The 13,488-nt window shown below is 43.8% G+C and overlaps 1 protein-coding gene across 5 annotated transcripts in view; it reads right to left on the bottom strand.

Annotated features, from left to right (window-relative positions):
- The window catches only part of LOC139578761 (DENN domain-containing protein 1B-like), a 162,110-nt gene that overhangs the window by 130,252 nt on the left and 18,370 nt on the right, over positions 1–13,488 (bottom strand). For 4 of the 5 annotated variants that reach the window (XM_071406748.1, XM_071406749.1, XM_071406751.1 and 1 more), the window contains exon 3: positions 742–785. The exons of the other annotated variant lie outside the window; for it this stretch is intronic. In XM_071406748.1, the coding sequence (XP_071262849.1) occupies positions 742–785 (44 nt within the window). The remainder of the gene's footprint in view (positions 1–741; positions 786–13,488) is intronic. 5 annotated transcript variants of the gene reach the window in all.

Raw genomic sequence — 13,488 nt, 5'->3', positions numbered from 1 at the left:
TTTTAGTGCTCTTTCATTCAATGGTAATGAAAAGGCAGGTAGCGACGACTAACAGGGAAACTAATAGAAGTACTACACTTCAGTCAAATCACTGGTACGTCATGGTCAACCGTGCTAAATAATATTGAGCAGAAATAACCCTCAGTACGACACCTGTCTCAGAACAGGTTTGTAATGCAACAGAGCCGCATCCATTTCCTTTTCCACCCTGCATAAATTATATCGCCAGCTTCACCCTCTCATGGTGGATGTTGTCAAATGACAGGTTTTGAAATAAGTGGCGGTATAGGTACTGGGAGGAAGGCTTTTAGGTCTCTTTTGACCCTAGTGGTGTTTCTGTGGTTGGTTAGACACGAGACCGAGAGAATGAATGGGACAGAGAGAGACAGAAAATAGGGGAAGAAAGAACAGAAAACAGAAAAAGGGTAAAAATGAGACAAAAAGGAAGACAGAGAGAGCGAGGAAACAGAGGTGCGCATTCCTGTCATGGTTGCGCGATAATTACTGATTCGTCCGTTATTGAAGACCTGCTCACTGCCTTCATTATCAGCAACAGCCGCTCAGTGAGGGGGGGGGGGGAGGGGGGGGTTAGCACTAGATGGCAGGTTGAGTACGGAAAGGAGGGAGGCAGGGAGTGAGAGAGAGAGGTTGAGGGAGAAGGGGGATCACCATGAGAGAAAGCGAGTGAGAGGAGAGCGGGATCGAGAAAAAGGAGTGTGTGTGTGTGTGTGTGTCTCCAACCTGGTCTGTGTAGTCCTGGGGGAAGCTCCACAGCACGGCAGGATCTGGAGGTAATTGACAGACAGCATTAATCAGCGGTGAGAAACACAGCCTTCGCAGCGCTGCCTCTGAACATATACATATTAATGAGGGGGTGGAGGCAAGGGTGGCTGCCGCCAGTCGGCACACACACACACCAACAATACACACACACATACACACAGTAGCACCAGCTAGCTAACACCGTGGAGAGATGGAGGATGTGTGTCTCCAATATGCTAATGCCTCTCCTTCATGTAGATATGATGTGATATTATACACCACATCATCCCTGTTTGGACGCGTGGAAATCAGACCTGCACATAGAGTACACAGTAAAAAATAAAAAATATATATATTACACAGACACACACATATATGTGTATATACATATGTATATGTATATATATACATACACATATGTATGTACACGTGTGTGTGTGTGTATATATGTGTATATACACACACACACACACACACACACACACAAGACCCCTGTGTTTGCCATAGATGGAGAGCGAGATGACCATTGTTGAATTATGTTGGTGCAAAGGGCTTCTGGTTGTATTTGTATTGGGGCTATTTCTAAACATAATCTCCATTAACAGCAATTACAAAGTAATCCTATGCAACAATATGTCAAATCAAATTGTATTGGTCACATACACATGGTTAGCAGATGTTATTGCGAGTGTTGCGAAATGCTTGTGCTTCTAGTTCCGACAGTGCAGTAATATCTAACAGCAATCTAACAATTCCACAACAACAACCTAATACAAACAAATCTAAGTAAAGGGATGGAATAAGAATATATACATATAAATATATGGATGAGCGATGACCAAGCGGCACATGCAAGATGCAATAGATGGTATAAAATACAGTATGTACATACGAGATGAGTAATGTAAGTCATGTTAACATTATTAAAGTGGCATTATTAAAGTGACTAGTGATGCATTTATTAAAGTGGATCATGATTTCAAGTCTGTATGTAAGCAGCAGCCTCTCTGTGTTAGCGATGGCTGTTTAACAGTCTGATGGCCTTGTGATAGAAGCTGTTTTTCCGGTCTCTCGGTCCCGGCTTTGATGCACCTATACTGACCTCGCCTTCTGGATGGTAGCGAGGTGAGCAGACAGTGGCTCGGGTGGTTGTTGTCCTTGATTATCTTTTTGGCCTTCCTGTGACATCGGGTGCTGTAGGTGTCCTGGAGGGCAGGTAGTTTGCCCTCGGTGTTGCGTTGTGCAGACCGCACCACCTTCTGGAGAGCCTTGCGGTTGTGGGCGGTGCAGTTGCCATACCAGGCGGCGATACAGGATGCTCTCAATTGTGCATCTGTAAAAGTCACATTTCTTCAGCCTCCTGAGGTTCTTCACCACACTGTCTGTGTGGGTGGACCATTTCAGTTTGTCCGTGATGTGTACGCAGAGGAACTTAAAACTTTCCACCTTCTCCACCACTGTTCCATCGATGTGGATAGGGGGGATTCCCTCCTATAGGACGGGAGGAGAAAAATGGAGTCGTGGTCAGATTTGCCAAAGGGAGAGCGAGGGCGGTCCTTGTATGCACCGCGGAAGTTAGAGGAGCAGTAATCCAGTATATTGTCCGCACGAGTGCTACAATTAATATGCTTATAGAATTTAGGTAGCCTTGTTCTCAAATTTGCTTTGTTAAAATGCCCAGCCTCAGGATATATGGTTTCCAGTTTGCATAGAGTCCAGTGAAGTTCCTTGAGGGCCGTCGTGGTATCAGCTTGAGGGCGGATATACACGGCTGTGACAATAACTGACGAGAATTCTCTTCGGAGATAATACATTTGATTGTGAGAAATTCTAGGTCAGGTGAACAAAAGGACTTGAGTTCCTGTATGTTGTTACAATTACACTATGAGTCATTAATCATGAAGCATACACTCCCGCCCTTCTTCTTCCCAGAGAGATGTTTATTTCTGTTGGAGCGACGCATAAAGAATCCCAGGGCTGTACCGACTCCGACAAAACATCCCGAGAGCCATGTTTCTGTGAAACAGAGTATGTTACAATCCCTGATGTCTCTATGGAAAGAAACCCTTGCCCTAATTTTGTCTACCTTGTTATCTAGAGACTGGACATTGGAGAGTGATATACTCGGAAGCGGTGGGTCTGGAGTCTGACCTGGAGGCCGCTCCGTCTACCTCTTCTGCGGCGACTTTATTTTGGGTCGGCCTCTGGGATCAGATCAAATGCCCTGGGTGGTGATGCGAACGAGGATCCACTTCGGGAAAGTCGTATTCCTGGTCGTAACGTTGATAAGTTGACGTCGCTCTGATATCCAATAGTTCTTCCCGGCTGTATGTAATAACACTTAAGATTTTCTGGGCTTACAATGTAAGAAATAATACATAAAAAACAAAATACTGCATAATTTCTTAAGGACTAGAAGTGAGGCGACTCTCTCTGTCGACGCCATCTTGCTTCAGACGTACTACGTAGTAGGTGCAGTAGATAGGCCTACAGTGTTACAACACATATGGACCTACAGAGAGGCCTAGACTACATCATGGCAGAGATCATGACAAAGGAATCATTCCAAAAGTTTAAAACAGTTAGCCATCTCAAGTTAGCCATCTCAAGCTCTTCGAAACCATTGAAACGCAAACAAATACTTTTTCTATCACCAGGGCTAGTTCAATAGCCAAATGTTGTCGAACATTGCAAATAGACATAGCACGAATAAAGCCGACTTGATTCCTTATTCTTCATGTCACAGAGGCATGCTTGTTCTACAAAGCCAATTTCTATCTGAACAATCCAAAACATTGCGTCCTGCTGAACGCTCCCCAGGTCGAGCACAAAGTCTACATGAGGAAGAACTCACAGCCGTAGTGTCACTATCAGAGGGGCTTCTGGTAAACATAGTTCACCACAATGTTAGGGCTCCAGACCACAGCAACAGAATAATAACTGTTTTTTAGTCCAGAAATTGCCTTAAAATCGGCAATCAGCAGTTAAACAATAACAATTCAAAATCCCCACCACTGTTTAGGTGAAAAGCTGAGGGATAGGGCTGGAGAAATGTAACCACTCTCAAATTCATAGACAGAGCTATGGATGCAATGACTGGCCATCCATGATATCCGAATTATAGTTTTAACCATGTTTTGAGGCTATATAGTGTTTGTTTACCAACATTGGTATGAAATAAGCGTATATTTGGGGTTCTGATTGGGTACGACAATTGAACTAAGCTCATGAGGCTTTCATTAGTTATATTCTTCAAGAATCAATGGGTACATTTAATTCATTCAGAAGTCCAAAAATGGATGGAGGAACTGCAGATTGCAACTTTAATATGGGTCCGAGAAACTGGTTCAATGGGCTAAGAAAACTCTGTTTTGGATTTAGAACTTCAACAGCAGTCATGTTGGCATCAAGAGTGTAATTTTGGAACACTAAACAATAATCTTCCTCTCGCAAGGACACATACACACATAATAAACAGACCCCCATATTTCCCACTGAAAAGGACAACAGGAGCGAGTAGACAGAATCAAAGATGCCTTCCATAATCCTGTTGCGTGATTTCACGGGCCTCCTCTGAAAAGGCCCTGACAAAGACACTTTCTGCTCCCCTAGGGAACTCCATCCCAAAATATACACCCACCATCCCTCCCCCCTCCATCACAAATACATAAAACACTCCATCACAAATACATACAACCCCCCCCCCCCCCACCACCCCCCTCCTGAGCCGCCAGAGTTAGGGCAATTTTATGCTGATTTTATGGGTGAGAGGATGGGAACCACTGCCAGACAGAGAGAGAAAGAGAGGGAGATTGAGAGCGAGAGCGAGGAGTAGAGAGGAGAAGGAATGAAGGGAGAAAAGGGGAGGGCCTCTTTCCACTCTCTCTCCATCTGACCATAACTCTCCCTAACTCCCTTCCCTCACACTATTCCCTCTCTCCCTCACTTCTCTCTACCTTTCCCTAACCCCCTCGCCTTCATCCAGTCTCTCAATATTCTCTGTACAGCGCTGCCTCTCATCCCCCCGACTCTCCCCCTTTCCCCCATCCCTCCTGCTGCTGTATTGTAGTAGTAAGCCAGGCCAGGCGTGTGTTAGAGCCCGCGGGGCTGAAGGGGTTAAGGTGAAGGTTTGGAGGGTAAAGCAGACCCCCGCTGCCCCCTTCCCACCCACAAGCCTCTGCTGCTGAGGTAGAAAGACAAATGTTATCACAACAGACCTAACGCTCACACACACACAAAAAATATGAGCACACAAACGTATGCTGGAATACAGACACACACACTACGCTAGTTCTTCTTTGGCATTGTCCTACAACTAAGCCAGAAGTCTAACGGTAATCAAAACAAGCCTATCAATATCCTGAACTAGGCCAGACCCCATAAAGATGTGTTAACAGAAGCTGCTGTACACATCACAACTCCACCTACAACACATCTCCATTCACACCAAAATAAAACAACCCCACTTCCTCCCAAAACAAATATCCACTCCATTAGTGAGAACATGTTGGCTCTGACAGTGAGTGACAAGGGGAAAACAACCTATAGCGTATTTCATCTCCAGTGTGTGACAGACACACATAGTCCCCATCTCTTTCTCCTGTAGGTGACAATTGAAATCACCTAGCTATCATCACTGGGTACTATTCCTCTATTTACACCCCTAGTGAAGGCAGGCACAGGAGTGCCAGCAAGCTCAGGAGTGGCCATTGATCCCTCAGCATACTGAGGTGTATGCGTGCGTGTGCACATGCATGTCAGCGTGTTTGTGTTTTTCAGCATATAGGCCTATATGTGTAAAAAGTGTGGGGCTCAGAGTGTGTGTGTGTGTGTGTGTCCATTGATGCCTGTGGGATTCAAGCGTGGCTAACCTGGGACATGCGCTGTGCGGCAAGGCAACACACAGTCAGCCCCCAGCAGCTCAGACAACCAGCAGCCAGGGTCAGTGGCAAATCAATGTTTGGACGTCCCACCGATGCCCGTCTTTAAAAGTCGATACGCATCGCTTTGATAGGGGCTGAAAAGGGGGCCAGAGGGGGTTAATAGGTGAGTGGTGAAGGGAGATAGGGGTGTGTGCGTGTGCGTATGTTTAATAGGTAAAGGGTGGAAAGGATTAGGCTTCTCCCTCAGCTGACACCACTTCAAAGAAAGGATAGAAGCAACAAGCGGAGGGTAACAGAGATGATAACTATTAAGTGAAAAATGAATGAGTGTCAAATAGAAAGGGTTATAGGAGTGGGTGGAGCTGACAGCTGCTTTTACCTGATTGTTGAATAGTGGTTTGGGAACTGGATTCTCAATCCTCTTAACCCGTTTGTGATATAATATATTTCAAAAAGCATTGAAAACTACACTGACCTTTGAGTTTCTACTGCCAGAAATGGGTCTTCTTCAGCACGTAATTCTGACAAGGTAAAAAAATGTAACAAATAAAGTGGCATCATGCTCTGGGAAACGCAACACAACAATGCACCCGTTTTAGTCAGAGCTTTTTGAATTTTTTATATTTAACCTTTATTTAACTAGGCAAGTCAGTTAAGAAGAAACTCTTATTTACAATGGCCTACCGGGGAACAGTGGGTCTTGTCTTGTTCAGGGGCAAAAATACAGATTTTGATCCAAAAACCGGGGATTTGATCCAAAAACCTTCCCGGTTACTGGCCCAACGCTCTAACCACTAGGCTCCCTGCCGCCCCAGGAAAGTATAAGGAAATTAACATCTTTGTTTTAAATTTAAAACAGTCTAATGGTTAAATTACAAACCAAAGCTCTATATGTAGCAAGATAATAGTTATCTAGTTCAACAGAGCTTAGACAGCCCCTGTTATGACTTATAATCGTCCTCATTGTTAATCTGTTCTATATAGAGCTAGCCAACATGGTGTTTTGGCCTCATGGTTTCTGGTGTTTTAAAAGTTAGTCAGCTGTTTGTAGTGTAAATACAATTAACTTAGAAGTCTGATCCACCGGTCTGTCGTGACTTGTATCTGCTCTGTGATTGGACGATACAGACCGCAATGCTGTATTGGATGAGTAGTTTGTTTGCCCCCTAACTCTGGTATGTACACAGTCTTGTACCCTTGAGTTGTTTTTACATATATCACAGTTTATTTTAAGCGAATTCTAATCTTTTGAATTAATGGTTAACCCGGAGATTTTTGTACCTATTCAACGTTTGGAACCACAATAACCAGCATGTTTTTGAAATGTGTACGCTAAAAATGAGTGGCGTGTCAGTTACGGAAGTAACTAGTCATCATGTAACGTCATCTTATTTATCCAACAACTATCCCACGGGCACAGCATACAAAGCCTATTTTCAGCGGGATTTCTCTTGAAGCTCCTCAACTGGTTGCTGCTGGAGTAAAATGTGCTTCTATAAGCCCAAGCGCAACAATTCTAAAAGCAATGCTGTGTTAAGGGCAATCAACAGGCTATCAGCGCGTCACCCACAACTTTACAATGTCAGCTGGAGGCAGTATGCATTTTGAAAACATACTTAAATTGTTTGAAACCTGAATGTTTTATTTCCTAATATTTGGCATGTCTTACCTTGCTTCAAAGTAGCCTATAAGCAAAAACTGACCATGGAAATGTGGAGGCAATTATTATATAAACACTTCAATTTCGGGGAAGCTTGCAAATATCCTATAATTTCTACTATTCTGGAGTACCAGTAATTTGCGCATTGTCGTGGAACAGTTTCATTTCAATAATAACGTTTCTCAAAATCATTGTCACATCGTTACAGATAATGTATTACTGGCTCAATTGACACGTGAATTTTGCTAATTAGATTTCCGCGGGGGCGCGGACACCGACCTTAGGGGGTTAAACAGCATGATCATTACACAGGTGCACCTTGTGCTGGGGGACAATAAAAGGCCACTAAAATGTGCAATTTGTCACACAACACAAATCCACAGATGTCTCAAGTTTTGAGGAAGAGTACAATTGGCATGCTGACTGCAGGAATGTTGACCAGAGCTGTTGCCAGATAATTTAATGTTAATTTCGCTACCATAAGCCCCCTCCAACGTCGTTTTAGAAAATTTGGTAGCGCATCCAACCGGCCACCCAACCGCAGCCCACGTGTAACCACACCAGCCCAGGACCTCCACATCCGGCTTCTTCACCTGCGGGTTCGTCTGAGACCAGCCACAAGGACAGCTGATAAAACTGCAGCTTTGCACAACTGAAGAATTTCTGCACAAACTGTCAGGAACCGTCTCAGTGAAGCTCATCTGCATGCCTGTCATCTTCACCAGGGTCTTGACCTGACTGCAATTTCGGCATCGCAACTGACTTCAGTTGGCAAATGCTCACCTTCGATGGCCACTGGCACGCTGGAGAAGTGTGCTCTTCACAGATGAATCCCTGTTTCAACTGTACCGGGCAGATAGCAGACAGCGTGTATGGCGTCGTGTGGTTTGCTGATGTCAATGTTATGAACAGAGTGCCCCATGGTGGGGTTATGGTATGGGCAGGCATAAGCTATGGACAACGAACACATTGCATTTCATCAATGGCAGCAGAGATACCGTGACAAGATCCTAAGGCCCATTATCGTGCCATTCATCTGGCATCATCACCTCATGTTTCAGCATGATAATGCACGGCCCCATCTGTACACAATTCCTGGAAGCTGAAAATGTCCCAGTTCTTACATGGTCTGCATACTCACCAGACATGTCGCCCATTGAGCATGTTTGAGATGCTCTGGATCGACGTGTACGACAGCGTGTTCCAGTTCCCACCAATATCCAGCAACTTTGCACAGCCATTGAAGAGGAGTGGAACAACATTCCACAGGCCACAATTAACAGCCTGATCAACTCTATGCGAAGGAGATGTGTCACACTGCATGGGGCAAATGGTGGTCACACCAGATACTGACTGGTTTTCTGATCCACGCCCCTACTTTATTTTGTATTCCCAGTCATGTGAAATGCAGAGATTAGGGCTTAATTCATGTATTTAAATGGACTAATTTCCTTATATGAACTGTAACTCAGTAAAATCTTTGAAATAGTTGCATGTTGCATTTATATTTGTGTTCAATGTAAAATTATTCAAATCTAAAAGTCAACTAATGTGAGATTACCATCCTCTGTTATATAGACACATTGATACACAGTGACGATCCACTGGCGGCTAAAGAAATGAGCGAATGGAACTCATAGCCTATAGGCCGTTCCTCTTTCACACCGAGTATTGGTGATTATCGAGGGGGAGATTGTTGGAAAGATTATTCAAATAGCTTACGGTCAAGAACTATAGATTTATTATAAACTGTTTCTTCGCCACACACCCCTCCCCTTCTTCTTTTCACAACAGTTAAAGTTCTACTCCAGACACATTGTCGTCACACATATTTTAGATGCTTTGCACTAACAGCCGCAACTCAATAATCAGCTAGGCCTATTGCCACATGCGCTGAACAAATTGTGGGATTCCCAACGAGGCATAGGCCTAAGAGTTTGTGATTCAAAACAATCCACAGTTATATTTTTAAAGAAGTTAATGATCCTCGATTCCTAGTGGCTAAGTCATGCTTTCTGGTGAAGTATTTTTTATTATTTTATTTATTTCTGTATAGACAAGGGTAATTATATAATTTTGGCCAATTAATTCCCATTTACTTCGCTATTGGATCCACCTACGCCATTTCTCTCCTGTTCTATTGATTTTCATAATCAACTTTCTTTCGTTGTCCAGAAGCCCAAAGGCACAATCCTAATCATTTTAGCAACCCATCCTAGTTGTTACGTCTTTAGAGTCCCTGTCACGGATCCTTCCGGGAACATTCATTACGCACACCTGTTCCCACTGATTAGTACTTGTATAAAGTGTGCCCTGACTGTCGATTATTGTTACAATGTCTGTTAGTGCGTGTGCTGTGTGTTTTGGTCTTTTGTGCCCTTGTTGATTGGGCAGATGATTACGGGTCTCATCCCGTGCGTTAATCATTGTGCGCGTGTTTATTTATTCGAGGTACTCCTCGCTCTTTTGTTTGGGTTTCAACCCTGTGTTTTGTGTACGTGCCCTTACACGGTATCCCGTAATTTGGGTTTAATAAAAAAAACGATTACACATTCCTGCATCTGTCTCCCGATCCTTCAAGCCAACGTGCCAGTCCCCTTCTTTCTAAGTTTCTAAAAGAGATTTTCATCTCTGCCACACATGGAACAGCTATCACCTGCGCATGTTTGAAAATTACATTTTATTGGCCGCTTCATTACATGAGCTGCATGTTCTGTTAAGATGAATTACCATAATCTAAATGTGTTTTCTGTCATTCTGAGCACCGTGGGTGGACACCCTTCCCGGTCACGTTGTCTGGCGCCACATTTTCCTTACAGAAACCCTGGCACACATAGACACACTGAAGATTGAGATGTATCAAACACACATTCAACCTATGAGTTATAGCGGTATACTACGGATTCATAAAACAGTATTAAATATGCACAGTATTAATCTAGTATATAAGCTACATATAAGCCTAAACCTATTGTTAGTCTTACCAATAACTCAGCTCTAAATGAATGACACACATTTGCCCACAGAGCAGGCAGAATGTCTGTTGTTGGTTTTTGCATAATCCCAGAAACGACTGGATAGCAGTTTGATTGAATGTCATATTGAATAGGAATCCTGCTTGTTAGAGGACAGATTCTATATGGAGAGTAGCAGTTCTGTAGTGAGAAGAAAAGGTTGAAAACCCCTCAGCATCCCTCTCATCTTCTTGTTCCTCCTTTCTCCCTTCCCCTCTTCTCCCCTCTCTTTCTTGGCCAGGGGTTAAACTGCTGCACTCTAACCTCGCCTTGGCAATCCCTTCTTTCTCTCTCCCACTCTTCCTACCTCTCTCTTTCTCTTATCTTTAAGAGATTTATTTCACCGTATGTAGTGGTTCGGATTAAGGCCCCGGCCTGTATGGCCTGGGGATAAAGACATTGTTTTAGCAGCCGCCAGTTTCTGACTGAGGAGGCAGCGACTGGCCGGGAGGAAGCTGCCGCTACTTAACATCCACAATGGCCGCCATTGTAGGGCCGGGGCTGCAGGGGCTGCAGGGGCCTGCTTCAGAGGCCGTCTAGACTTTGAGCCAGCTAGTCAAGGAGCTGCAGGTGAAAATCCCATCAGCCACTGGAGTGAAAGTTAACTAAGGTAACCTGCTGTGAACCTGATGACGATGTCAAGCCAACATATGGCCCCAAATGTCTATTGTCGGAACGAAGGGCTTTCTTCCCACTCAAGAAACTGGAGAGGGGGTGAGAGAGGGGCATGGTGGAAGGGGGTTAGGAGCCTAAAGGAAGGAGGAATAACTGTGGTCATGGCTTTACTTCTGGATCACTAGCCTTTTTTTGTCTAGGAGGAGCCCTACCACCAGAACACAATTAAAGGAGTAGGCAGATTAACTGCCATCTTTCAACTCGCACTTAATGAAAACACTCACAGACGTTTAAAACAAGCTTTTCTCCCCTCTTTCCTCTCTCCGAAATCACACAGCCAATGGCATTACATTTCATGCTGATTTAGTAGGCAATGGGCCCAAGAAAGGAAATGTCTCACTGATGATATGGTCCTTAAATTTACTAGTGGTAGTCAGTCTGTGTTAACAGCCTGGGTCAGTAAAAGTAGATATTAGGGTTTAGGCCTATGTACTGTGTGTGTCCTAAAAAAGCCTCTCAGCTGCACCATATTGGGGGAAAGCACTGCTGTTTACATTCCTACTGTAGGTACAGTGGTTTCTCCACTAAACGTTATGCGATTATGTTGCGGGAACTTAAGAGGTCATTTGCGGTTTAGTACGGTACCCTGCGTCACCACTTCATTGCTCCAGACCAGCGCAAGGGGGAGTTAGAGCACTGATTATGCTTTTGGGTCCTACTGTGTCTCTAACTGACAATGAATGGGCAACATAAACCTAAATAGAAAGTGATAATTGTGAACGACTTCAGTGTTACTCACTAAAACTGTTGTTACCCTAAGGTTCTTATTATTTTATTTTGTTAGGAAAATTTTGCTCTTACTGTAGTACTGCAGGCCACTCCCGACCGGTCATGTTGTACAGCGCCTAAGTGTCGCAACGGGCTGAGACACTGCATAGCAGTGCAAGCTGTGTTGCTACAGATGCTGGTTCAATACCCGTGCTGGCCTCGACTGGGAGACCCATGAAATGACTGTAGGTTTTTGGTTTCTCTCCCTCTAAAAACAGAAATAAATTATTCTAAATAACAAACTGGCTTTATTTACAAATTATTAACAATGTCTCACCCAATGTTCAAGAATGGCCTTTTTCCTCGCTCATTTTACGTTATTTGAAAAATAAATCTCCAAAATATAGTTATTTTTTTAAACAAAGCGATTATTATTCATTTAGAATTATATAAAAGCATGTTGGTTATTCTCACAGATATATTATTAACCCCTTTATGAGCAGGACAATATATAAATTGGTCATATTGATCATGGCAAGGACAGCCTACTCCTTCCTCCCCATCGGGGAATTGAACCACGGTCTCCCGCGTGCCCGCATGACACAGGGATTATTTAGGTAAATAGCCCAGTACTGTAGCCTACTGCCGACCATCACGCTGTACAGCGCCATATTTCCATTCCATCCTAATGGAAACCCAGAGGATGTTTTGTTTTTCTTGGAATAGAAAAACCATAATATTAATCCAATAAATTAAGCAAAATGTCTTATAATCAGTCCCAAATACTATGTTCATACAAAAAAAGGTTTTAAATTCTCTAGTACAGCCACTATTGAAGGCTACCAAAAGCTTCTCAAAGATGCCCTCTGGTGGTCAAACTAGCACTAATGGTTAATGGTACCAGTGGTTTACACAAATAACATGCCATAGAATTCTGCGGCAGTACACTGCAACTTTTAAAGGAAGAACCACTGTACTTCATGGTTGCTGCAGGGATTCTATCTATACAGGCGACATACTGTATATGTGAGTAGGGTCTGGGGATTCTCCAATTACACTGAATCTAAAGCCGACAAGCACAGCATAACGGGGAGAAGGAGAAAGAGCTTCATGAAGATCTGACCCTGGTAATAACACAGTTATTTCATCTGCACAGCTATCTGAGAGCTACCAGGATAAGCCTTAAGGGGGAGAGGGAGAGGGAGATGTCTCCAGGATAGTTGGGAAGCAACCCAATTTCACAGCTTCACGACTGAGCAGAGCAGCATATGGACGCTGGCGAAGCGAGCTCTGTGACAGGCTCCGCTCTGCGTATCTATCAACACTGATGTTCCCAGTTAGCCTCCATACGGGTCCAACATTATGTCAAACACTGGCTACGCCTCAGTGGGCGAGGAGCTAGCTAGGCGCTGCCTTCCTCCACACTACGTGTTTGTGTATGGGGGATAATAAAAAGAATGCTTACTGTCGTTGATATCTCAAGTCATATGGAGTGCACTGACTTTCCTCTCTCTCTCTCTCTCTCTCTCTCTCCTACAGTACATTGTGATGTGAATTCCACGTTCCAAGCATCAAGCATTCCAGGACAACATTAGTTCTAGAATAAACAAACTCCCAATTCCAGATTGTAGACCTAACTAGACGCCTGTAGAACATAATAATTCTAGACTGGCTAGGTGAAGTGTCAGTGCTGAGCATTCCACCTCGCTTGTGGGTAAAAAAAAAAGATGCACTGCAACAGAACTACTTCAGGTAATAACACTTTTCTCCCCATATGGTGCAACCA

Source organism: Salvelinus alpinus, chromosome 6, assembly GCF_045679555.1.
Source record: "Salvelinus alpinus chromosome 6, SLU_Salpinus.1, whole genome shotgun sequence".
In the NCBI taxonomy this organism is placed as follows: domain Eukaryota; kingdom Metazoa; phylum Chordata; class Actinopteri; order Salmoniformes; family Salmonidae; genus Salvelinus; species Salvelinus alpinus.
Note: the sequence above shows the minus strand (reverse complement) of the source record. Positions and strands in the feature narration are given on the sequence as shown.